Consider the following 27440-nt stretch of genomic DNA (forward strand, 5'->3'; position numbering starts at 1 on the left):
GGAGCATGGCAGAGCCCTCCCTCCCTGTGTTATGTGTGGTATTCTCACTTTCTCATCACTCCACCTGAGTGTCCATCAGTATTGAGATAATCCTGGACGATGAAGACATTAATACTATAGAGGCCAGCAGAAACACTGGAATTAGATGACATCATTCTGAGCTCCAAATAACTACAGATTTGCAGCAAGATCATGTGGGTCACATCAAGGAGAGACCAGGGACCCCAAACCGAGGCCACTTTTGGCTTATTCCTCTTTGGCCTAGTAGATCTACTTCATACTAGGGAAAGAGATTCTAAATCAAGGGTTTCTGAAATGGACTCAAGTTTCCATTGTTGGTATTAAAGAGATTATGATGCTTGCAAAGAGTGAACAAGAATAGGTTGTAAATTACACATAGAAACAAAGAATGGCACTCATTACCACCAAGAGCCAACCATCTGATCCACAAGCTCTACTCATCTTCCCAACATATTTTGAGATAAGTACCCATCATTATTATCACCATTTCTCATATAAGAAAATAGAGACAAGAAAGGTTAATAACTTTTCTAGTTATGGTACATGTCAGGGCCAAGATATTGATGCCATCTACAAATCCCAAATCTTAAGCTTTCTGTCAAATCTTAAGCATCATGTCAAAATTGAAAGAAAAATAAACCCCTAAATGACTGATCACAGTAGAAAAACAACCAGATTCACTAATTTCTGACATGCTTAGTGAATTTTGAATATGTCATATCCACTAAGCACGTTTTCTATAGGACAAATTTTCTATGAAAACTGAGTTTGGTGGATGGCAGTGTATTATTTCCATTCAGTCAATACTGCATCATTTAAGTGCAGCAGCATGCTGGGAAAGGCTTGATTTGAACCTGAACCCCTCACAGCACCTGTATCTGCTCCAGGAACAAATCTCCTTCCATCCCAGTGAGCACCATTGATTGCTGCTGCCTCTGCTAATGGCTTTATCCAGTCCATTTTGAACTCCACATGTTTGCTCATTTAATTTTTTTTTTTTTTTTGAAAGCAGGTACAGAAAATAATGGGTTTCACTGTGGCACTTCCATTCATGGTTACCCTTGTTCTTTGTTCATGGCATTTGCTTGTGCCACTCTCTCCAGCTGATGCCCTTCCTTCCTCTGAACAGTCCCTCCTTTGCTTTCACACACAGTTGGGTTTAGATATCTTTAAATGTAGAGGGGGAAACCACAAAGGTATCCAGGCAAAGAATTCACTAAAGCCAGTATTTCTTGACACTCCTATGAACACTGCTCTGGAGTTAGTTTTCAGTGCTCTATTACTAGTAATAGAAGGCCCAACAAGTATGGAGTAATTTATAATTTTAGGAGTCACTGACTGCCTTTTGCAAGCCAGGCAGTGCAGGGTAGATTGTTCTCTTAGTGTGGTGCCCCACCTTAGAATTGGCATGCTTAATAACCTTGTAATGTCACATTCTGGAAGCAAATCCATTCAGGTTCTATCTTGCTCCAAGCTAGATGGTGTAAGGATTCGCATGTTTTCAAAGTCTCAGTCAAATGTCCTCATGAGTCAAGAAAGACTGCCAGCAGTTTAGCTGAAAAATCCCCCACAGCAGGAGGGCAGAGGCAGGAGGGAAGCTTTTAAGGAAGAAGATGGGTTGATAAGGAGTAGGTACAATAGTTGTTTGTGTTTTAGCTGGCTGAATGTATTTTTCAATACATAAAGATTGCTATCTCACTGTCTCCATAGATGTTTATTTCTTTTTACTTCTCTATTATGTTATCTCTTTTCTCCTCTATTCTTTTATTATTATTATTATTATTATTATTATTATTTCTTATTTTATATATCAATCCCTGTTCCCTCTCCCTCCCATCCTCCCATGCCCACCAACACCCCTCCCATCCCATTCCCCACCCACTCCACAGGGAGGGTGAGGCCTTCTAGGAGGGATCATCAAAATCTCTAGAGTCATTTGGAGTAGGGCCTAGGCCCTCCTGCCTGTCTCTAGGTTAAGGGAGTATCACCCCATGGGGAATGTCCTCCCAAAATCCTTTCATGCACCAGGGATACGTCCTGGTTCCACTGGCAGAGTCCCATAGACTGCCCAGGCCTTCGAACTGAGATCCACGTTCATGGGGTCTGAGTTGGTCCAATGCTGGTTTCCCATCTATCAGTCTGGGATCCATTAGCTCCCCTTTGTTCAGGTCAGCTGTCTCTGTGGGTTTCTGTAGCCTGGCCTTGACCCTTTTGCTCATCACTCCTTCCTCTCTCTGCAACTGGGTTCCAGTTCAGCTCAGTGTTTAGCTGTGGGAGTCTGCTTCTGTTTCCATCAGCTACTAGATAAGGGCTCTATGGTGGCATATAAGTTAGTTATCAATCTCATTATCAGGGAAGGGAATTTAAGTGTGGTAGCCTCTCCACTATTGCTCAGATTGTTATTTGGGATCATCCTTGTAGGTCTCTGAACATTTCTCTAGTGTCTATTTTCTCTTCAAACCTATAATGGCTCCCTCTATTATAGTATCTCTTTTCTTGCTCTCATCTACTCAATCTTCCTGATCCCTCGTGTTCTCCTTTCCCCTCATCTTCTCTCCTTCTCTTTCTCCTAACTTCCTCTCCTCTCTCTGCCCACATCCAGCTCCCAATATGCTCAGGAGGTCTTGTCCCTTTCCCCTTCTATGGGGGACCTTCTATGACTCTCCTAGGATCCTCCTTGTAACCTAGCTTTTCTGGCAGTGTGAATTATAGGCTGGTGATCCTTTGCTCTGTTTCTAAAATCCATATATGAGTGAGTACATACCATGTTCCTCTTTTTGTGACTGGGTTACTTCACTCAGGATGGTTTCTTCTAGTTCTATCCATTTGGCTGCGAATTTTAAGATTCCATTGGGTTTTTTTTTTTTTTTTTTTTTTTTTTTTTTGCTTTGTTTTTTGTTTTTGTTTTGTTTTGTTTCCTATGAGTAGTACTCCATTATGTAAATGTACTACATCTTCTTTATTCATTCTTCAGTTGAAGGGCATCTAGGTTGCTTCCAGGTTTTCGCTATTACAAATATTTCTAAAGCATTCCTAACCATAAGGTTTGTTTATTGCTATGAAGTTGTAAACATGCAACTTCCCTCACCCTCACCCCACTTATATCTCTAAACCTATTGTTTATGTATTAGCTAAATTATATGAGCCTTTGTTTCCACTTTCAATAGGTAAAAGGCAAGTGTTTTTGAATACAAGATCTGTGATTGGATGTCAAAATGTTAAATCAAGAACAGGATGCTAGATAAGGCAAAGGCAGTGTAAGTCACTAACCATGGTGAAATTGAACGCTGAACAATACTACACTAAGGAGGGCAAACCATATAAGAACACAGCAGAAAATATTGGGTATCTAATCAGCCATACAGCAATGCAAAGGGAAGTATCCTGTCATAATACATGCAGTAGTAGCTTGATCCTTTTGAGAGCCTCTGAGAGAGTCTACTGGTGTTCTTAATTGTGTGTAGGTTAAGTGTCAGAACTGTTTCCAGTGACTGGCATGACAAATGTGAAGAGAACAGACATTGCCTAGAGAGTAATAAAAACAGCAAAAGGGGTTGGAAGTGGTCGTAATTCAGCAAAATGTCTAAAACTTGGACGTTTGCTTTTGGAAAAAGGAGATAGATGTGTGCTGCCTTCCTTCTCTTGCAAACTAATGTTGGAAATTGGCAAGTTGTTTTACATGCGGCTATTTGATAAATAAATTTATCTAATGATTCAGCTCATTCCTCATTCATTGATCAGTCATTCGGAAAAGGTGTTGTGCACCTCTTATTAACTCCCTCTGGACTATCAGACTCTGCAGCTTAAATTAGGGAATCCCTACAATGAGACATGGCCCTTCCCTAGGGGATCAGCCTAATGGAAATGGGCAACTACACAAATAATTGCAAGATGGTGTGATAGAGGCAATGACTGGGCAGACAGCAGGAGGTGTTAACGGTCAGATGTTAGGGGAGAACACTTGGTAGGGTTTCTCATTTTAATCTTCCATTTCTCATGGCTGTAAAGCAGAGAGTCCTGTGTCTGCATGAGACTGAGATGAAAGCAGGCATTGCACTTAATCTTCAGAGAGTAGTCATAAAACACGGATCTGAGAAAGCTGCAAGTTTCCACTCTGTGTCCAAAAACAGATCAGTGAGTTTCTTTCTTTACAAAGTGGAAACATGTGCCTATAACCCTAACCCACAGAAGGCTGAGGCAGGAAGAGCACACGATTGAGGCACAGTGAGTCCCATGGCAGCCTAAACTATACAACAAGACCTATTTTTAAAACATAGTCAAATGCTAGTGAAGAATATATGGTTTCTATCTCAAAATATTGACAAGCACTTTTAGTTGTGCTGTTGTGTTGACTTATTCCAAAGTGTGCACACATATAGTAAGACACATATTTATATTATAGCAAGCTGAGGAAGCCTAACACCAAAATACATGGGACTTGTTAAATAAAGTATAAATATAAGAAGTATAAATATAGAATGTTATTAAGGAAACTCATATTTATAGACTTGGTAGAAAGTAGCTAGCCATCCATGTTATACTATTTAAAAAGGAAAAAAACTATTTTAGCACTATACATACATACATACATACATACATACATACATATATTCAGTGCATGTGTTTGTGATCATATGCTCACAAACATACAAATATTCCCGGCATACAACTGATGAGATTTGGGGAAGTACATCTGTGAGAAAGAAGGCTTTTCCATCTTCCTTCTGTGTGTGTATAGTGGAGATTTCTTTCTTTCTTTTTTTTTTTTTTTATAATATCCATAGGCTTCATTTTATGACCTAGGAAAGAGATACCCTCAAAGCCCCATGTGTACTAGGTGCCGTGTGGGCCACTGGAAATGTTAGTTGATCCTTCTAGCTAGCAGGGAAATACAGCGTGTTCAAGATGGTTCAAATTTACAGACAATATCACACCAATACTTACAAGTGTTTCCCCTTGGAATGAAATTCAGTGTTTTAAGAGTAAAGCCAATAGATTTTAGATAACTGTGATTAAGTCTATATTTGGCTTATTTAACCATTTAAGGCTGAATTATTAACAGGAAGTCTGCCAAATCTTGATAATTCCAGGCTATATTTCAGCACTGGAAATTACTAACCTACTATTATGGGCTTTTTTAGTCTTTAGAGTACAAACTTTTGTATTTCACATTCTGAACTGAGTAAGTATTCTGCTATCTGTTGCCAGATTTTTGGGTAAGGCCATCTTGCAATTATCAATACATGTTTCATGATCTGAAATTAAAGTCAGCTTCATGGAACATTTTAATTACAAAGAATCTAAAACACAAAACTGGAGAGATGGTCCAGTGCTTTAGAGGACTTGCTGCATTTCCAGAAAACCAAGTCTGTACTTATAGCCTCTCTATCTCTCCCTCCCTCCCTCCCTCCCTCCCTCCCTCCCCTCCTCTCTCTCTCTCTCTCTCTCTCTCTCTCTCTCTCATACATACACAAACACACACACACACACAGAGAGAGAGAGAGAGAGAGAGAGAGAGAGAGAGAGAGAAATGAGACTGAGAAAAAACTGAATAAGATTAATAGATTATGTTCAATTCATCCTAGTTATGATGTGCTACAGGTTCGAGAAACAGGGGAAATCAAGTTAAGAGTTGTATGGAACCTTGAACTTCTCAAAAACAGGGCGTGCCATGGCCTTTTGTTTTCTGGGTAATTTTTGAAAAGTAACTAATCTCTCCTTTTCTCCCTGTGCATTTGTGAGTAAAAAGCACTAGTAAACAGACGTACTCTTCTGAAGTTGAACACCTGCCTGGACCTGGAAAATGAACAACAGTGGAGCGCAGTAGCTTTGTCTGCACAGCACGTCTAATTTTCAGAAGGTACTTACCATTTTTTTCCTCAATTCCCAGATTACGCCCGATTTGAGGCCAAAATCCATGACCTACGAGAGCAGATGATGAACCACAGCATGAGCTCCGGGTCCGGGTCCCTTCGAACCAATCAGAAACGATCCCTGTATGTCAGGTAGGCATTGGAACATTCCCGACTCAGATATACTCATCCTGAACTACTTTAGGGACATGAGTGCCACGCCTATGTTCTAATTAGCCTGTGTTTGTCAGTGCACTTCTCAAAGGGCCTTGCCTTTAACCATTTTGAAGTAATTTTTGCAGTGTTATTAGGCTAACACTTTCCCCTAGTTTAATCTTTTAAAATTCTTTCTCTCAAGTTGACAAATGCTAGAACTTTCTTCATGCTTCAAACACAAGTATACACCACTACACCCAGCTCTCAAGTCATCCCTTTATAATATTTAAAAATATTAAAGTGCAATATAGGTTTCATTTATGGCAAAGATTTCTGCATAGACTGAAGCTCTGAACATTTGCTTGCAGTCAGTCTGAAAATATTTTTATGACTTCCTGACCCTCCAGATGTTAAGTGTGCTAGCTTCTATGCATTAGAAATTAATTGTTCTGTCAAAGAGTAATGCACATTTTTTTGTTTTGTTTTGTTTTTCCTGAAAGTTTTTGCAGAAATATTTTCTTCAGCAGAATCTTAGTACCAATTGTTTCTCAGACCATAACAATTTATTGTTCCCTTCCTGACTGAAATCCATTAGTTAGCTGGGTATGGTGACTCAACACCTGTAATCTCAGAATTTACATGGAAACAAGGAGTCCACCACAAGTTTAAAACCAGCCTGGAAATATAGTAAGTTCCAGTCCAACCTTGGCTATGGAATGAGTGAATTCAAAATGCCTGTCAGAATTTTATGTCTGTGGAAACCTCCTGAGTGAGATAATAGACACTCAAATATAACATGTTCTACTTACTTGTACCAGCTCCTGAATTACATCTAAATTTCATCTGTTTGTGTGTGTGCATACACGGTGTGCATACCTTTCTACCATGTGAGTTATAGGGAGAGTATGGTCTCTAAGCTAGTCTATAAGCTCTTTTATCCACTGAACCATTTTTCAACACAGGGCTTTCAATAAATAATACTAACAGTCGAGAGTGGACTTGGCCCCTAATATGGTCAGAATGAATGAATGCTTGATTGGAGGAATCATGTCCTCATTCTTTAGATGTCCACTGCCAGCTCTGGCCCAGGAGCTGAGTGACAGCTAAGGCCACATCCTTCTCACCAAAAATTCATTTTCTTTCCCAGCAAGAATTCCATGACACATCTACTAAAAGATGCATTTGAGTTGGACTTGTCTCAATTCTAAATGGCTTTAAAGTTCACTTTCCTGTGTGTTAGACATTCAGGGAGAAATAACTTTCTAGATGCTCTAGCCATTATAGAATTCCAGCTTTTTTAGGGGAGTTTCCATGCCTCATTCCTCTTGAGACTTAAAAACACATGATAGACAATAGATTAGATAGAAAGATAGATAGATAAAAGATAGATAGATAGATAGATAGATAGATAGATAGATGACATATAGAGAGATAAATACACATACATAGACAGGTAGATGGTAGATGACAGAGATAGATGATAGAAATCTAGCAGACTGTTAATCTTCCCTAATGAACCAATTACATTCTAGATTGTTTTGAAGTGCTTTGTTGTCCATGGAAGGAAATGTGGAGAACTACCTTAGAAAACATCTCACAATGGCATTGAAATGGGATGTAAATTAAACCAATTTGTATCTATTTCTCTTCTCCATACTTGTGTTGTATTACTTGATTTCATGATAATTATCTTGAAATGTCTTCCTTTAGCATATCAAATAGGAAAAAAAGTAATTAGGCTAACAGTACCCAGACAAATCAGTCAACTGAAAGGCTCTACAGACTCAAACTGCAATGAAAAATCATCAGTGTTGTTCTTATTGAAATGAACTACATGCAAATATCATTAATGAAGCAGAAAAAAAATGATGAAAACATATGGCTTAAAGTTTTTAAATTGTAGAAATTAAACAAAGGGTTATAACACAAAATCAAAAGACGTATTTGATAGTATTATTGATTAGAAGCAAATCTTCATGCTGAGAAATTTTAAATAATTGAGTGGAACAAACAAATGCGGGAAAACTAGAAACTTAAACTGATAGAAAATTTTGAAAGAAGGGAATTTTTAAATGAGACTCAAGCACACTTGACTTTCTATATGAAATCTCCCAGAGGCAAGCTCTCTAATAGTAAAATGTGGCATGTGGTCTCCCGAAATCCCATTATGTAGTTATGTAGTACCTACAGAGCTGACCTCAGCATCTAAATGATTCTGAGACAGTGGCAGAAGAAAGAAAGGCCACACACAAAATAAGAGCCTAGGACATCAGCTCGTAAGAGCCCCTGGCCTTGTTCATGTACAGTGTGGTAAAATAGACTAACAAAGGAAGTAAGGATGTGAAATGGACTAGCAAAGCCCAAACAGAGTCCTTACCAAAAATGGTGCCTAGAGACACTTGCTGTATCTGGAGCATGCAAACGGGAACTGTACCAAATTTGTCTGTGATTATTTTAGAACATCAACTACTCACTCTCTCAAAATAAATGAGTAGCAGGGTTTCTCAACTATATAAGTATAAGGTGATGAGCCTGTCTCTCCAATCTGGAAATAACGTCTTGAAGTATTACTTTTCTCATCTTGCTTGCCCATATGTACTCTGAAGCCTAGAAGGAAATGTAGCTGTCCCCAGATCTGCTGTGCAGACCAAGAAGAAAACACATTGGCCTGGGACCTCCAACTGCTATAACAGTCAACTGTCCCACTAGTGCTACATTTCTCCCCACTTCATTCCACCTTCCTCAATCTTAGTTCATGGTTTCCTGCTGTTGAATGTGTTTTAGCTGTCCTTGCCAGTCTGCTCCTATTAGTACTGTGCTGGATACTTAGATGAGCAACTTGGTCAGCTGAGGAGTAAAATTCAAGCACAACACTTTGGGATTATAAAAGATATATATTTCTTTTTCATTTTCACTGCTTTTATCCACATATTTGCATGAAGTAAAAAAACCAAAATCAGCAAGTTCACAAAATTTTGATCTAGTATAAATTATTTGCCTAGTTCACAGAACTTTTACTCTGCCTTAGGCTTGTTCTCTCTCTCTCTCTCTCTCTCTCTCTCTCTCTCTCTCTCTCTCTCTCTCTCTCTGTCTCTCATCCTCCTAAGTGGTAGCACTTTGTTTCCCTGAACTCTTGAATGGGGGAAAGTAAGCAACCCTGCCTAAGACAAGCACAGCTTTAAACTAGCTCCACTTTTTCTATTTTTCAGATAATTGGAATTATTTTACTTCTTTTACTCTCTGTGTGAGACACTGAAAGTGATGTGGGAGTATTGTACAAATGAAATTGATTTAAACTCGTAACACTATACATGTTATTCAGGAATGATTCCTATGTGTTTACCCTTTATATTTCTGCATTGTGAAAACCTGTAGCCGTAGACTCTTAACAAGTAAAGTTGGCTGCAAACATAGTTCAACAGTACAGTTCTTATGTAGCCTGTAAGAAAGCCTGGATTCTAACTCTAGTTGAAAATAAATTGAAGTGTTAACAATACAAATACAGTAATTTGAGAGTGTTGGACAAATACTTTATCAGTTCTTGAGTAGGTGCATTTAATCCCCAGAGCTACTGTAAGATTTCTTGCTTGTCATCAAGGCTTTCTATATAGGCAAAAGAAGCAAGCAGGTGCCTAAGTGGAGTGGGTATGAATCATCTGCTCATACATGTTCTCCCCTCCTGCCCATCAGTACAACCAGTACAAAGCTGGTTTACAAAAAAAAAAAAAAAAAAAAAGTGTCTTTTCCTGCTGCTAAGAGGACTAAGCTCAGAGACATGGGGTTTTAAATTCCCATAGAGGCATAGATGTCTAGAGAACAAACTTGCCTTCTGATTAAATGGATAAAAGCAGCCTGGTGACTGGGAGAAAGCAGGAGGTCAGACAGAAAAGCAGATACATCCATCCATTGCTTGGGAATGAAAGGTCACCTTAAAGAAAAATTTGGCCTATATTCATTTGTTAATAAAGGATGTTGAGACTCCTGGCAAATAACCTCTTCGTTATGAATTTAGGTTTAAGAATGGGTGCTCTGGTGTAAATAGAGTTCTTAATTGGTCTAAGTAATAAAAACCTGGAGTCAGATACAGAGGAAAACACTGTGAGATCAGAGAGAAGGAGCAAGCCACCACCACACCTTATCTCCTTAGCATCTCATTAGACAAGAGAGTGTTTCTCCCTGCTTATATCCTGTTTCCACCCAGCTGCCTCACTTCCTGTCTGTCTGTACAGACCTCCAGACCTCTATGGTTAGCTAGTGGCAAGCTCCATTCTCTGACTTTCAGATAGGCTTTATTTGTACAAGCAAGATATTGCTACACTGAGGCTGAACTTGACTCATGTAGTCATGAAACATCCCTTGATTATGTGTTCTGCTCCAAAGGACTCAACAGAAAATCATGTTCCCTGCCAGCAGGAAACTCATCATCCAGTGGGAACCAGTGAAAACAGCTAAATGTATTGTGATATCTGAAGACTATGGATAGCAGAGACTCCTCTGGAATTTCGAGTATTCCTAATGTACAATGTTTGCATTGCTATTTGAAAAACTTCTAAGTATTTTGACCCAAAGAATTAAGGGCATTCTTTCTTTCTCATGGCCCTGTAAATAGAAACATGCATAAAGACAAAAGGACTTTGTCACTAAATAATACTTTGTTTATATATAGTATACTTAATTATTTTCCACTCTGTGTGATTTGCTCTGTGCTGAGTGATGGTCACAACTGATTGATTTGACTTAATAATTCCTCACTGGATCATGATTTATAGTTTACAGAGCACACAGAAGAATTTCAGGTCAACAACATGGTACCCAGTCAAGTAGGAAAAAGCATTTTCACTGCATTAGCAATGCAGTGTCTCAGGGATCCCAGATGTTTGATGTTGTGTTGCCGGTCTGAAAGGGTATTATCCTTGACATGCAGGATGAACTACATAGAGGGAAATATCTGTCATGATGCTGCCTTTACTCAAATACCATTCTTTCTCTTTTATTATTCTATGAAGTTATCCCAAGCCACCAGTCTGGGCTATTACCCCCTTTTTAGAGATAAAGAACAGGCTTCTGACAAATGATTCCCTTCAGATTCCCCAGTTAGAATAAACATGGGCACAAATGTCTGGGTCCTGTTCATGACATGCCATAGAGTACTATTTAGGGACACAGGTGTTGAATTCTGCCAGACACAGATACTTTTATATTAGGATCTTGCCACTCACTAGCTCTGTGATCTTAGAGAAGTTAGAGCCATCTCCCTTGGCTTAGTTTCTTTGTCTATAAAAAAAAAAAATAGGAATAGGATATGATGAAGTGACTATGATGATTTGATACAATACTGAATTTAAATGTGTGGCACATGGGAAGACACTGATAAGTCTTGGTAATTCTCACTGGTTACAAGGGCTACCTGTCCCAGCAGGACAGATACTGTAGAGTTGGCTGTGCACAGGCATTATTTGCTTTGAAGTGAAGTGAACTCTCCCCCTACCTCACTGACATTATATCATTGCTTCCTTTCAGCAGAGAGGGAAGGACAAGGTTTCCCAATGACCTTTTCACCTTTCTGTCCTCTACACCATAATGTCTGAAAAATAGACCATGGTGCTGTGATTCCAGAATGCCCAGCTTTGTCAATGTGCGGCTGCTAGATGTACATGCAGTGACTGTCATTTGTGGCTCCTGCTAAATTCTTTTCAGGCTTCTCTTACTGAGACACTCATATGATTTCCCCATACTGCCCCTCTGTATTCATTGTATCCTCCAGCTCCCTCTCTAATTCTATTTTGAACCTGAAAGACTATATCCTTTGTAATTGTTCTTTATTGTCCCCAAACTTTTTCTTTATAAAGCAAATTTCACTTTATGGCCTGTGTATTATATGACCAATGGATCGAAAGTGCTCCCCTGTGCTATTGTTTCCATATATTATGTATGAGGTGATTGCTTTACTGTTGTTTGTGGTAAAGTACCTTGACAAAGGTAACTAGAAAGAGAAAGGGTTTATTTTGGCTCACAGTTTTAAGATATAGCTCATTATTGCTACATGAACTTAGCATAACTGGTCACACTAAATCCATAACCTAGAAACAGAGCGATGCATGTTGTTATTCATCTGGGTTTATGTTCTATTTTGTTTGTTTGTTTTTATGCAGCCTGGTACTCTAGCCTATGGAAAAATAGTGCTTACACTCAGTTAACTTAATCTAGACAATCCCTCACAGGCATGCCCAGAGACTTGTCTCCTAGGTGATTTTGGATCCTATCATGTTGGCATTATTAACCATTACACAATGAGTCATTTGTGTCTTGATTTTTCTATTCACTAAGCATATTATTTGCATTTACCCACAGTGTTGCAGTGGGCAATAGATGTTAAGGATGCAGAAGTGTATGACAGCCTTAGGCTCCTTCTCTCAAACCTTTATAGTCTGTTGTTAGTTTATGAACTGTATTAGATCATTATTATAAGCACTGTTTCCTGATAACTAACATGTCATATGTCTTACAATTAGAATCCTATTTTAATATATATGGGGGAAGGGTTGAGAAAGTGTCAAAATGGACATACCATTCAATAGCAGCCTACAAATCCCAGCTAGTGTCATCATTTTATCGAGGTATAGTTTGTTTGTTTTGTTTTTTTGAGACAGAGTTTCTCTGTGTAGCTAGCCTTGGCTCTCCTAAAACTCACTCTCCATACCAGGCTGGTCTTGAACTGAGAAATGCTTCCTGAGTGCTACAATCAAAGGCATGCATCATGCTCGATATAAAGAAGATCCCTTAGTAAATATTTATTAAATGAATGAACTCTACATCTATCTTTTCTATGCAAATATAACCAAAGTACTTGAACAAGCTGGTGGCAGTCAATTACCGGCTGGAGGTAAGTGCTTAATGTCCATCTGTATCTTTAAGACACCAGCACTGCCTACTAGCACTGGAATTCCAGGAAAGATAATGACACCACAAGGTTTTCTGCTGCTTTATTTGTTCCCCCCAAACTCTCTGATACCATTTTAGGTAAGGCCTAATTAATAACAGAACTAGACAAACACAGACTACCATTGGTTAGTGAAACGGCCTTAGACAAGTTCAAAGTCTCACCAGATTTGGCCTTTCTATTCCAGGAGACAAAGCCTGGACATTCCATCAGTGGCAGGTTTAGAAAAACAAATACATCCAGGCACTTTGCTTTGATGAACTTTTAGTTAGGGAAAAAGTATTCTTATATGATTAAGTATAGTGAGACAGGAATACTAAATCATTATATAGGTAATAGGTATTTTTTTAAATACTAATTATTTTCCTTTGAATAACAGCACAGACTTCTACTCCCTATTTCGTGGACCCACTACAGAAATGTTTACCCACATGTGCACACGTGTGCAGGTGCACGTGTGTGTGCACACATGTGTGCGTGTACACACACGTCTAGCAAAGGTGTTTTGATGTGACCTGGTTCCTGGAACAGATTAATAGGCTGAAATAGAAAGTCCTGAGTTGGGAGCCAAAGGAGAGACAGAAAATAATGACAAAATGCAAGGACCCAGGAATTTATGTGCTAGAGCTCCACTGTTGACTGACTACCTTTAAACCTCACAACAGTACTGTGATATAGGTATAATTACTGTCCTCATTCTGCAAAAGAAAAGCTTTCAAGAAACTTGAATGCTAAAGAACTTTACAAACAGCCCACACAAGCCACTGCTTTACCCAGTTGTAACTTTGATTTAAGACATCACTTGTTTAGGCTGCAGTGCAGTAAACTTGGAGTTGGCCCTGTTGGAGCACCACTAACATTCATGGCAATAAAACTTCTGTTTCTTTTATGTTACATATCGACTTTCCCAAGAAAGGCATCCTGGGCAAAATTTGTAGCTTATTGTGCTGGCTAGCTTTATGTTACCTTGACACAGGCTAGTTATCTGAGATGAGGGACCCAAGTTGAATAAATGTGTCTGTAAGACCAGGTTCTAGGCATAAAAGCCTCTGGTGGCATTTTCTTAATTAGTGATTAATGAGGGAGGGCCCAGCCCAGCCCATTGTAGATGAGGACATCCATGAGCTGCTGTTACTGTGTTACATAAGAAAGCAGAGTGAACAAACTACCAAGTAGCACTTCTCAGTGGCCTCTGCATCAGCTTCTGCTTCCAGGTTCCCACTCAGCTTCACTTTGGGCTTTGGCTTCCCCCAGTGGACTGGGATCAGGATATCAGGTTGCTTTTGGTCAAATGTTTCGTCACAGCAATATTAACCCTAATTGAAGGCATTTATCAATTGTAAACCTTTTTTTTTTTTTTTTTTAAAGACAGAGTCTCATAGCCCAGGATGGCCTTGAGCTCAGTATATAGTTGAGAGCCACTTTCAACTTCTTACCTTCTCAAGAGCTGGTATTTTAGGAGTCTACCATCAAGCCCAGCTTTATGGGGGTGCTGGGAATCAAACCTGGTATCTTTGGTATGCTAGACAAGTCTCCAAACCGAGCTACAACCATAGCCCTGAGCTGCAATCTTGACTGTCTCATTTGTAGTAGGAACCTATTACCTCTCTCACAGGCCCTGTAGGATTACTTTGAACCCTGTCTTGTCAGGAGCCCTATGGGATTTGTTAAGTAAAGAGAAGGCTCCCTTGTTTCTGTATGAACTTGGACTTTGCTTTCTCTAATGAAGACTAGATTTTGATTCTTCATTTAGACTTTGAGACTCATTAGTATTATGCTCAGTCTTGCAGCCATTTACATTTTTAATTGCATCTTTAATTGTAGAACAAAAGGCTTTGTCTCCCAACAGCTAATTTTATGCCTGAAATAGAAAGTAGGAGGAGTCATTGGGAAATCTGTGTTTTTGGTGGTTTGGTTTTATTTTTTTCACCTTCCCCTGAATCGCAGTTTGCCATTAATTTTAAAAGGATTTAAATTTTTAGATTTCTATAGGAAAAAGATGGAAATATCATGGGTGACCCTTCCAATGGCTGTTACTTTTTTCTCCCATCCCTCTGTGGCATATCTAGACAAAGGGTCTCATTGTTATTGATGGGTGGCCTGTTATTTATACATTCCTTGATTCCTCCCACTAAAGCCTTTCTGAGCCAATATCCTGCCACTTCATTCTGGCTCTGGTGTTTAAAAGAGTATCAAGTCTCAAAGTCATTCTACCAATCTGGATTTTGTGTCTTGGCTCTTACCCTATAATAATCACATTAATAAAATAAAAAAAAAAAAAAAAAAAAAAAAAAAACCTCTTATCATTCACATAGTGGCTTTCCATCATCTGTAACTCCAATCCCAAAAGATCTGACACCCTTTTCTGACCTCCTCAGGCACAGGCACACATATGGTACATAAAAATATATTTAAGTAAACCACTCATACACACAAAAATAATCATAAAAATTACTTATACACACAGTACAGTCAACCAACATGCTTTTCAGTGTTCCTCGGTACCACATGCATTGCTCATCCCATGTCTTTGCCTGCTTTTTTTTCCCTAACTATGGTTCCTCTGGCCCTCTTCTGCCTGACACTGACATCCTGGAAGACAGTGATTTTAGCCTACATCTTTACAGTGTAACATATGGAAACTGCTGAGTCATTAATTCATGTGTTTGCCACTTAAAGCAAACTAGTTAACTTTACTTAAAATTTTACTCGATTTCCTCATAGCTTGCAGATGATCCCTGCCTGAAAAGCCCACCAGGGCAGGAGAATTGACTGAGTTTAAGAACACTTGCTGATCTTCTAGAAGACCTGGATTTGATTTCCAGCACCCACATTGGATGGCTCACAACTGCCTGTTTCAGGGAACTCCTTTTCTAGTCTCTGCAGGCACCTATATGGCTATATGGCAAGGTTCTCTCTCCCTCTCTCTCTCTCTTTCTCTCTCTCTTTCACACACACACATACACATACACACACAGGCACATAATAAATCTCTTTTTTAAAAAATCTGTGTTCCACTGATTAAATAAATAAACGATCTTCCAATTGTCCAAGATTAAACCCTTTAAACTACATTTAACCAACAAAGCTGTATTTATCATTGGTTACAAAATCTATTTATTCTAAGTCAGTAGGTACAGTAACAACTATATATACTCACAAGTGCAACAATAATAAAGTATAGCTAAGGGAAATTGCCTGCTATATAGATTCTAAAGTACTTTGGATAAATTATTTTACTCACTATTCACAGAACTGTCATGAAGTGGGTGCTGTGATTACACCTACTGTAGAGAAGAAAAAATGTGAGGTCAGATGCCAGCTTTACCCACAAGAGCCCGAGTAGAGATTAGAACCAAGCATATTGTCCTGTGTTCCTATTTACTATGCCATATGGCTTTCACGTGTTTATTTTTATTCAGTACAGCGTGTCTGCTAATGGGTGTTATTCTCCACACTTACAGATGAAGAATGGGAAGTTCAGAACAACAGTTTCACTGTTCTTTTCTCTAAATGGTCAAGGGCTTGCCTGAGTTGACCCTCTCCAAGTTTGTGAATTCACCACCAACACATGTCCTTTTCTAATGCCTGCCTTGGCTTTTGCTTATTATCATATCACATATCACATGAGTTTGGAGATTTTGGTTTATTTTTATCTTCCTTTCTCTCTTCCTTCCATCCTTCTTTCCTTCCTTTCTTTCTTTCTGACAGGTTCTCACTTTGTAGCCCAAGCTAGACTCAAATTTTCAATCCTCTCAATTCAGTTTCTTGGGTACTAGGATTACAGATCACAGATGTGTGTCACCATGCCCAAATGCTAGGGCATGAGTCTATATCATCATCACCATCATCATTTTGTATGAGTGTTCTACCTACAGTTATTTCAGTATACAGCGTGAATGCCTGGTGTCCAGGAAGGCCAAAAGAGGGAAATGGATCCATTGGAACTGAAGATATGGACAGCTGTGAGCCACCATATTCGTCCTGGGACTCAAACCCAGGTCTACTGATAGAGCAGCCAGTGCTCTTAACTACGAACTGTCTGTCCAGTTCCTAGTACATGAGTTTTTAATTTGTTTATTTATTAATAATTCTTTGACAATTTCATGCAAACATAATGCATTTTGCCCACTTGTAGTCACCATTAACCTCTCTTGTCCCCCTCTCACTCGCACTGAACCCCATCTTATTGGGTAGCACATGAGTTTCAATATAACTACCCTTGTGTCATTAAAGGTTGAATGGGCTGTTGATTTTTATGCAATTATCTCTACATCATGTACTCTATTTTGTGAACTTGTGTTTAATCAGTTCCTCATTTCCTCATATTCCAAGTCCAACAGAGGCTAGCCTCCTCACCCTCCTTTGCCAACCAGCATCTGAAGTCAGGATACATATTAAATTAAAGGGCTCCAGTAAAATGCCACTTTAACAGTTTCCTGCATGTTGCAAGCAACCAGACTTCTGTACTTACCTCATCACTACGGAGGCCCCATAGAAAGTGCAAAAGCAAGACAGTGAAGGCATTTCTAATGCAGGTCACACACCTATGGCAGCACAGGCAGTGCGGGATGAGGTGTGTTCTCTTTAGCATGTAATAAGCAGGTACCAATGGCAAAACCTAAGACTGGAAACTTTTCAAAGACTTTAGCTTTGTCATTTGCCTAAAAAGGTGCTTTACATGAGTCATCTATATGCCTTTTTATGATTTGTAGAAATACTATTTCCCAGCACCGAGTTTTTGAAAGGCTTTAAATCCTCACCTTCTCAGAGCTTTTGGCAGCACTTTGAATCAGCTGCCTCCACTGAGGTAAAGCTTCCAAATTTTAATTAGCATCATTATCTCATATTCAGAAAACATTATTTATACCCAACACCTTATGTTAGAGCTGGAGAATTAAAAGTAAACGTAGTAATGGCTAGATTATTTAATTCTTGATCCTTTGATTATAAATGGTTATAAAATCCTTAGGGAGGCATTGGTTTTTATGATTCATCTTAACCAGCCTATCTCTTTTGAATTTTCTTACTATTTATATCTCATTCCCTTTTTTCTCTAAGTCAGAAGCTGGCTAGTCTTATGTCAACCTGACATACATTAGAATCATCAGAGGGGAAGGAGTCTCAATTGAGAAGATGCCTCCATAAGATAGGGCTGCAGACAAGTCTGGAGGGTATTTTCCTAATCTGTGATAGATGTGGGAGGGCCTAGCCCACTGTGGGTGAGGGCATCCATGGGCTGGTGGTCCTGGGTGCTGTAACAAAGGCTGAGCAGTAAGTTGCACCCCTCCATGGCCTCTGTATCACTTCCTGCATCCATGTTTCTGTCCTGTTGATAGACTATAATGTGGACATCCTCCCGTAATGGCTTTTTGGTCATGGTGATTTTTCATAGCAATAGTAGCCCTCACAGAGACAGAAGCCCAGATCTTTCCTCTGTAATAGTCTGACTCATTTCAGTGATGCTTTTCATAATGACATATTGTTACTAAATTGCTATTATTCTTACTGAGGCTCTTACTAAGGTGGGTTCCCTGTGCAGGTCAAAGGAAAACTTGTCTACCTGCCAGTGTATTGAATGACTCCTCCTGATCTTTCATAGGATAATAATAATTCCTAAAAATACCAAAAACTTCTAAAAATTCTTCATCCCCATACTTTCTGTTTTGAAGAGCTTCCTCCACTTCCATGCTGTACTCAAACATTCCCATCTTTCAGTTAGTGAAACCAAGGTTAGGTCACTTATGTTATTGCCAGTATTCACAAGCAAAGGAAAGAGGGAAGGTGACACAAACTCGGCTTTTTCTGTTCTGAATTTCTGCTCCTACCCTTAAGTTTTACACGGTCATAGCCATGCCTTATTTCAGACATGCTTGGTCATGAGTTTTGCCAATTCCCAAATTGCAGCATCCTAGGTGGCCCATGACAGATAATGTGCAATTAGACTGTCTTGAATAGAAATCATAGCATCCCCGCCCTGGTTTGACCACGAATCCCCAGCAAAGAAGTGTGAGGTTTCCTGCTGAGACAGGGTGCACAGGACACTGGACTAGAAAACCATTTGATTCAAAGGAAACAGGATGCAGTGGACAGGGTATGAATTCTAGTTTTATCAGCTTTGGTGACTGTTAGTATTCTGCATAGCACTTTATAATTATCAGGGATAAAAAGATGAGTCAGGTATGCCTTCCAGGATCCAGCTACAGGTAATTACAAAAAAAAAAAAAATGTTGTTATTCTGAACACAGACTCTAAGATCTGATAGTACGTAAGGGACAAGAAAAATAGAAGATTTGGAAGTTAGCCCCAGAGGAACCTTTTACATTAGGTTCTAGATGTAAGGGGAAAAGGTCATCTTTTTAGCAGTATTTTCTTCCCTACAGAAAGTAGACACACTTACTGAATTAAACTCTAAATCCTCTAGAAAACCAAGTCACACAGTCATTCCACTGTCAGTCCAGGGTAAGAAAAAACCCTTGGGGGTTTGGAACAGAAATAAGCCTGTGGAATAACCACAGTTCATGACCTGTTTAAAAAAAAATACGGAAAAATAATAATAAAACGGAAATTAATCCTGACTCAGCCTTTTCTTCTTTGGCAATTCCTTTCTTTCCTTCTGAGCCTCTATTTTGTCAACATGATGAGAAAAATAATGCACAATCATAGGTTTATGACAGTTTTTGTAAATTACCATGTATTATATATACCCATACCTAGAGATCAGTAAGAAAAGAAATTTGTTCTTTTGCAATGTTATTATTACTTTATATCAAAACTTAATGAAACCATTATAAAAAAGAAAATTACAGTCCACTACAGTTCAATCTCTTTTTAAAACTTAATATAAGACATCAAAGTTAGATGGAGAAAATGTGGTACATTTACACAATGGAGTATTACTCAGATGAAAAAAGCAATGGAATATTAAAAAGACAAACTTGGTATGTAATCACTCATATATGGATTTTAAACATAGAGCAAAGGATACCTAGCCTACAATCCAACCACCAGAAAAGCTAGGAAACTAGGAAGACCCTAAGAGAGGCATACATGGTTCCCCAGAGAAGGGGAAAGGGACAAGATCTCATGAACAAATTGGGAGCATAGGGGGAAGGAGAGAGGGAATTAGGAGAAAGACAAGGGGAAAAGAGGAGGGCATGAAGGAGCAGGAAGATTGAGTCAGGGGAAGAATAAAGGAGAGCAAGAAAAGAGATACCATAAAAGTAGGAGCCATTATAGATTTAAAAAGAAATCAGGTACTAGAGAAATATCCTGATATCTACAAGGATGACCCCAATTAACAAACTAAGCAATAGTGGAGAGGCTACCTTATATGTCCTTCCCTGATAATGAGATTGATGACTACCTATATGCCATCCTAGAACCTTCATCCAGCAGCTGATGGAAGCAGAAGCAGAGACTCACAGCTAAACACTGAGTCAAACTCTGGAATCCAATTACAGAGAGGGAGGAATGATGAACATAGAGGGCAAGACCAGGCTGGAGAAACCCACAGAAACTGCTGACCTGAAGAAGGGGGAGCTCATGGACCCCAGTCTGATAGCTGGAAAACCAGCATAGGACCAACCCAGATCCCCTGAACATGGGTGTTAGTTAGGACTGGGCAGTCTATGGGGCCTCTGGTAGTGGATCAGTATTTATTTATCCTTAGTATATGAATGGACTTTGGGAGCCCATTCCACATAGATGGATACTCTCTCAGCCTAGACAAAAGGGAAGGGCCTAGGCCCTGCTCCAAATGATATGACAGACTTTGAAGATCCACTATGGAAGTTCTCACCCTCCTGGTGAGCAGAAAGGGGATGGAATGGGGGTTGTAGGGAACAGGGGAGAAGGGGAGGGAAAGGGAACTGGGATTAACATGTAAAACAAAACAAGCTGCTTTCAAATTTAAATAGAAAAAAAGACATCAAAGTAAAATATTAGCTCAATGAATGCAGTAACATATAAGACAAATAATTACATTACCTACCCCATTCCCCTTCTGGGATCCATTAAACCTAAAGTTCCAAAATAAATGCTCTACCACTGCTACACCCTCAGCCCTAAAGGTTGTGTTAGAAAACCATAGCATTAATGAAATAGAGGCAGACTCACAGGATCTAGACATCATAGAAAAGACATTCAGTAAGACATAAGTCCTGCTTATGATAAACCATTCTTAGAAAAAATGAACTCTCTGGAATTCATTTCACATGTTTGCCTCAAACATTTTATCTTTTCTTGAATAATAACAGACTCCCTTAATCTAAAGGGCGGATATCTCAAGCTGAGAATAGTTTGTGTGGTACCAAATGATCGTCTCCATCCTCACCCAGAATATAGCTCTTGCTATACTTTTTAAAGTCACAGAGACAGCCATATTATACCAAGGAAGACATAAGGACTTCTTAAAATACTGGACTCTGTACAGATCAATATAGAAGTGCCACTCAGTGCTTTTAGAACTTAATCCTCTGCTGGAAGTCTCAATCTGTTTCTTACAGGGTCTCCCACATGCCTGAACAGACAGTTGTTCCAAAAACACTTGTTAAGTTCATTAGAGGACACTTGCATGCTTTTGGTTTTCCTTTGTGTTTCTTTACTTGTGTGTTCATTTAATTAAAGATTTCTGCAGTTTCCCATGTTCATGACATCTTGAAAATGTGTGAAGAAAAGAATCTTGTAAAAATCCAACCCTCTAGCATCCATTTCATGGTTAACCTCAAACATTTTGTTCATTTTATAAACAATTATTAACTTTTACATAGCACACTTAAGGCAGACCCAAGATATTCAAGAGTGAGTATTTAGTCCTTGCCATAAGTCCAACTGGGGAAGAGACTGCAGGGTGGTCAAATATACAAGGATGGGGACTGAAGAATTGGCTCAGCAGTCAAGAGCACTTGCTGTACTTGCTCTTACAGAGAATCTGAGTTCAATTCCCAACACTCACATTAGGTGGCTCACAACTGCCTGTAGCATCAGCTCCAGGGGATCCGATACCCTCTCTTGCACTCTGTGGACTCCTGAATACACTGGCAGCGGGTAAGCAGGCACACATATAAATACTCATAAATGACATTTTAAAGAAACAACACAAAGATGTCCAAATATACCTCACTTCCCTATATTGAGTTTGGATAATGCCATTATAGTGGAGAATAGAGCCGCTGTCAGGATAAGTGACATCCCTAGCTTTTCCCCTGCCCTATCCAGACCTCAGTGGTTTTCTCTCCTGGTAATGGCCCAACAGAAACTCTAGTCCTGTTTTGTTCAATGAAATGTCTTGCTTTATCCAAGTGTATCCACTTTAGCTACATGTTAGGTGAACTGGACAGCTCTTCAGACATCAGTATTCTGTAAAGCTCTCCGAGTGATTCCAGTGCACAGCCAACTTAAACACCAACCCTTATTCTTTCCCTTATCCTCTCTGCCTACCCTCTCCCTCTTCTTTGTTCTTCATTTCATGTTTAAGATGCCAATAGTTCAGAAAATCTCCTGAATTCTCTATTGGAAACTTAAAGCAAACCTGCAGCTGGTGACAAGGTCAACTCCTATCAGGACTCACTTTTGACAACACTTAGTGGTAGCTGACCCAGAATTTGGAAAATAACCTTGAACCTGATGCTCCAATTGGCTGGCACTGGGCAAACAAATAATCTCCTCGTTCAAGGCTAAAGTATGAAAGAGTTGAATAGCTGTGAAGATTCTTCATAAACCAGAGTTCTGGCATTTGTAAGTTGGTTGATTTCTAGTAAATATGAAATGATTACAATGGTTAAAAGTTCTTGAATTACATGAGGTCTCTTTGAAAATATCCAGAATTCCAAAGGATCCACGTGTGTGTGTGTGTGTGTGTGTGTGTGTGTGTGTGTGTGTGTGTGTGTGTGTGTGTGTAGCAATAACCAAGTTTACAATGCATTCAAACAGTGCCCTGACTGTCCACCTCCATCATTTGACCCTTACTGTGTCCTTTCCCCTGTGCTGTCCTCTTCACTGACACCACTCTGCACCTTACACTCAGCCTATTCCAGGCCTCAGCGATTGGTTGGCATGGAAACAGATCAGCCTGCCTGGTGGGAGGGATGTTCTGTTTCCAAGTGAAAATGGCAGAAATTCAAGTGTGATTCACTCCCAGCCATGTTAACCCTTGAGTTTACCCTTCTATCCAAAAACCTTATCTGTAACTCCTAGACACCTGGTGTGTGAAGAAGCCATCTTGATTCAGCCTCTTCCTAACTTTGCCAGCTCCTGCATGCAGCTCTGGGGAGCACTCTGTGCTTTCACCTACCTCTCTCTTCATTTGAACAGGCTCCTCCTTTAATCTGTGTACTGTGTCCTCCACCTTCGCTTTCTGTCTAAAAGGTTCATGATAAATCTTGAAGTCAGTCGCCATGCCTCCCACGAAGCTTTCCCAAGTCACACCCCTCCCCCTCCCTACTCTTGTGTTACTTCCATTCCTATGACCGTATTAACTGAAAGTTGTGGGACTGTTTTCTTCTGTAGACTGTGGCCTCCCAAAACAGGAAGCATGTGATCAGGCGGAGCACCTGTGTTTCCACACTCCTGGGGTGGGCCTCAGTTCCATCAGTTAGTAGACTTGAAGTCTTGTATGAGTCACCCCAGAGGCTCATTTTTCTCATACCTAATATACTATTTATCAGGTGTGGACCACACATTGAGCACTTTCTCATTTGATTGTTACCAGTTAAAGGAAAAAGGACTCAGTTATTTCTCCTCTTACAAGAACATTTGGATTCAAATCTAAGAAGCTGGCCCTAAATCACTCAGCTTCCAAGTGGGGGAGCCCAGATTGTGCCCAGACCTGACTATGTGTATGGAAAATACCTGACTCCATCTTCCCTTAGGGAAGAGGAAGAGCTGGCTGGACCCATGGATGAACGAGTAGAGTAGATCAGTAAACTCTTGCTTTGCAAGAGTATGGCCCTGTACTCTATAAAGACCCAAATGGACCTCCACCCCTGTGTGTAAGGGCAAGTTTCTCCACACTTATGGTGATGATCAAAAATGTAAGACCTCTTGTAGCTGCATGCTGCTTCCCAAAATGTGCCTCCTTTCCGTTGGACTATTGCTCTAAGTGAAGGAAGTTTTCAGAATTGATAACCTGAATAAAGGGCTTTGAAAAGCTGTGAAATCACTGCTGTAGGTATCAAGTGGAAGCAAGTCTGAGTGTCCCAAGCTACTGGCACTCAGTGTAGCTGCAAGTGCAATGTATCATTGCACTTCATTCTTGGGCAGGGCACTGCAGGGGACTATGAGGTGAGAGCCATCTGAGTGTTCAGAATTAACTGGAGAGCTGAGGTGACTGGTGATAAAGCATTTGCCAGCACTTGGACCTGAGTCCACATCAAGTGACTGTCATCCCAGAGCTCCTATGACATGGCAGGAGAATCCGCAGGCTAGTTACCCTGGCATGTGCAGCAAAGAACAGGAAGGGACCTCTATTCCAAAGAAGGTGGAACACATGACCAACACCTGATGTTGTCCTCACACTCACAAATGCACATACACAGATATACATATACACCAATCCTATGCACATACACAAATATAGGTATATACCATGTACAGACACAACATACACAAACACTCATATATGTCATATATGTATATATGTGCATGCACACACACAGACACACACCTTTAGCTAAATTATTTGGTACCGTCCAGTAGGTTTTACTGTTTTCTTTTCTAACCAATAATTTAGCCAAGAAGCAGGAACAACAAAAGATGTGGTCTTATTCAAATGCCTCTATTTTTGTACACATAGAAATGTAAAAAAAATGTCTTGCTTAATGAAAAGCGTCTGTGCTGCTGCCAAGTGTATGTAAATAACGCCTTGGATTTCAAAGGAAAAGAACAAAGCGTATGAGTTTATGTGGGACATGCACCCCATTTCTAAATGCCATGCTTCATGAGTAGACTTGGTTACCAGGGCTACTGATTTTTAAATTACAGTGGTGAAATTGTAACACAGCATGCTTTCCTATAGGATCCTAGAAGCAGTAAATATATAATCCTCCTTTGGTCATATGGCCAATATTGCCTGTTCACCACTCCCTTCCTAGTTCTCTTCCCCTCCCTCTTTTTTCTCATCCTTCATCACTTTCTCCCTTCTTCTTTCTTTCTTCATTCCACTTCATGTCTTAGCCCAATTCCTTCTGTATCAAAAGGGCACCTTAATAATAAAGCATAGAATGGAAAACAAATACCACAGCCCTAAACAAGTTAGGTATAATCCCTAATGTACAAATTATAATGCACTCCATCTAGCAACATAAATGGATTAGATGAATTATTTTCATTTAATACTTATTTTTACCATAGTTCTGGTTATTTATATATATATAAATAGAGGCCTAAGAACAGTGAATATCAATGGGTGTAAATGTATATTGTTTTGGTGTATATGTGTGTAATGTAGATGTTTTATGTTGTATATTTGGTACATGTCCTTATTAAGAGTAGGTGTGTGTGTGTGTGTGTGTGTGTGTGTGTGTGTGTGTGTGTGTGTGGTGCAAGCCAGAGGAAGATGTTTGGTGACATTTCCTTAATCGTTCTTCACCAATTTTTGAGATAGGCTATCCCATTGATCCTGAAGCTCACTGATTGGACTGGGCTGGCTGGTCAGTGGACTTGAGGAATTCACCTGTGTCTGTCTCTAGTCCAGGGCTGGGCTATAAGCACTTGTCCTGTACTTGCCTCTTATGTGGGTTCTTGGGCTCTGAACTTGGGTTCTCATGTTTGTGGTTCTGGAGCTTTACTCATTTAGCCATATCCCCAGCCCATTTTCATTAATTTTGAAGGAATCCTATTGAAACACAGCACACCCATGCATCCAGAGACTTGAACTACTTGATAAGAGAACTTAGGTTTTAATTTGTTTCTTCCAATGATCTTGGGAGAGCTAAGATACTCTAAGTCCTAGTTTCCTCATCTTTCCATTATGGATACCCACATTACCAACCTCATAATCATGTTGTGTAAGTGAAACCACACATTTGATAAAATGCTTCATAAAATCATCAGCAACATTCAACATTCTCCACATAATGGGTGTGTGATAAATATTAGCCACTACTTACCATTATTAACTCAGTAAATTGGTATAAGGATTAAATGAGAGTACAGTAAGTTGTGTGACATTTTTCTAGAGAATCAAAAAGTGTGTCATAAGCATTAGATCCATTATGGTTAACACTGGCTCCTTACTCTGTAACTATTCCATAGTCAGCATGAGGAGTGCTGCCATTTCCCAGAATTCTCTTCTGACCTTGGCTTATTTGCTTCAGTGCCAGTCAAAAAGAAGGATGTCGCAACTGCTGCATGACTTCCCCATTTCCCTTTTGGTATATTTCCAGTCATGCCTCACAGTAGAAACATACTACTTCCTAGCCTGGTACAGATCAGTGTGTGACTGTGGCTTATGTTACCCTATGCCTCCATTTCTGGCTCTCAGTTGTTTGTTTTTCATGAAGCAGTGCAAGTCTATCTCTGAATTCTCTTCTAGTCAGACATCTACTAACTCTCAGATCTTCTTAGCTGGCATCTTAGGAGAGCCAAAGAAAATAGAGACCCAGGTCTTGGGGCCTACTGTTGCCAAGTTTGAAATGTCTGCATGAGAACTGGGAAGATGGCGAAGTGTATTTATGCACATAAGGGTTGAGCAAAGTGACACATGTCTGTAACTCCAGTGCTAAGGGAAAGCGGCAGGCAGATCTCTAGGTCTTGTGGCCAACCAGAATAGCTGAACTTATGAGTAGGTTTAATAGGAGATCCTGTCTGAAGTGAAGATTGAGAAGCAATTAAATAAATCATCCCAGTGTCAGCCTCTGGCCTCAACACACATCTTCACAGGCAAGTACATACATACACATGCACTCATGAGTCTCACATAGAACAAAGCATAATAAGATAAATATGATTGGAAAGGGTTAGGGAAAATTCTGATACTGCCATTATATGCCTTCCACCTGTACTTTATAAAGGCTTTGGGGTTGTGGGGTCAAAGAAAGCAGCTTTCGCAAAAGAATCAACTTTGCCCAGATGTTAAGCATCTATAAATTCCAGCATGTCTTACAGAGTCTTACATATACCCTGCATCCACATGGCAGTCTTAGGGGTAGGTAATACTGACTTAGGAAAGCCTTGGGGCTCCAGCATAGCTAGTTCACTTGGATTTTCTCTCCTTGGGAATAGAAATGGATTTACTCCTATTTCCCAAGCTTCTCTTCTTTTGCTTCTTGGTTTTGTTAGCTCCAGTGCCAATAACTACAGTAACTATTTAAAATGTCAGGCCTTTTCTACACTAAAGTTGGCACAGGGAATAAAAGTGGGAGTGGGGAGAAGTAAGCAAAGAGCTACACATGCTCTTAGACACTTCCAGTGCTGCCAGTAATGGGAAATGTGTTCCCATCTGGGGGCTTAATAATCAATTCTTAGATAAT

At 39.7% G+C, this 27440-nt stretch overlaps 1 protein-coding gene across 18 annotated transcripts in view; it reads left to right on the top strand.

Moving 5' to 3' along the window:
* Positions 1 to 27440, top strand: part of Dlg2 (discs large MAGUK scaffold protein 2) — a 1341778-nt gene that overhangs the window by 1202651 nt on the left and 111687 nt on the right. For all 18 annotated transcript variants that reach the window (XM_051192230.1, XM_051192231.1, XM_051192225.1 and 15 more), the window contains one exon: positions 5912 to 6026. In XM_051192230.1, coding sequence (XP_051048187.1) covers positions 5912 to 6026 — 115 coding nt within the window. The remainder of the gene's footprint in view (positions 1 to 5911; positions 6027 to 27440) is intronic.

This window comes from Phodopus roborovskii, unplaced genomic scaffold (genome assembly GCF_943737965.1).
Source record: "Phodopus roborovskii unplaced genomic scaffold, PHOROB, whole genome shotgun sequence".
Lineage (NCBI taxonomy): Eukaryota > Metazoa > Chordata > Mammalia > Rodentia > Cricetidae > Phodopus > Phodopus roborovskii.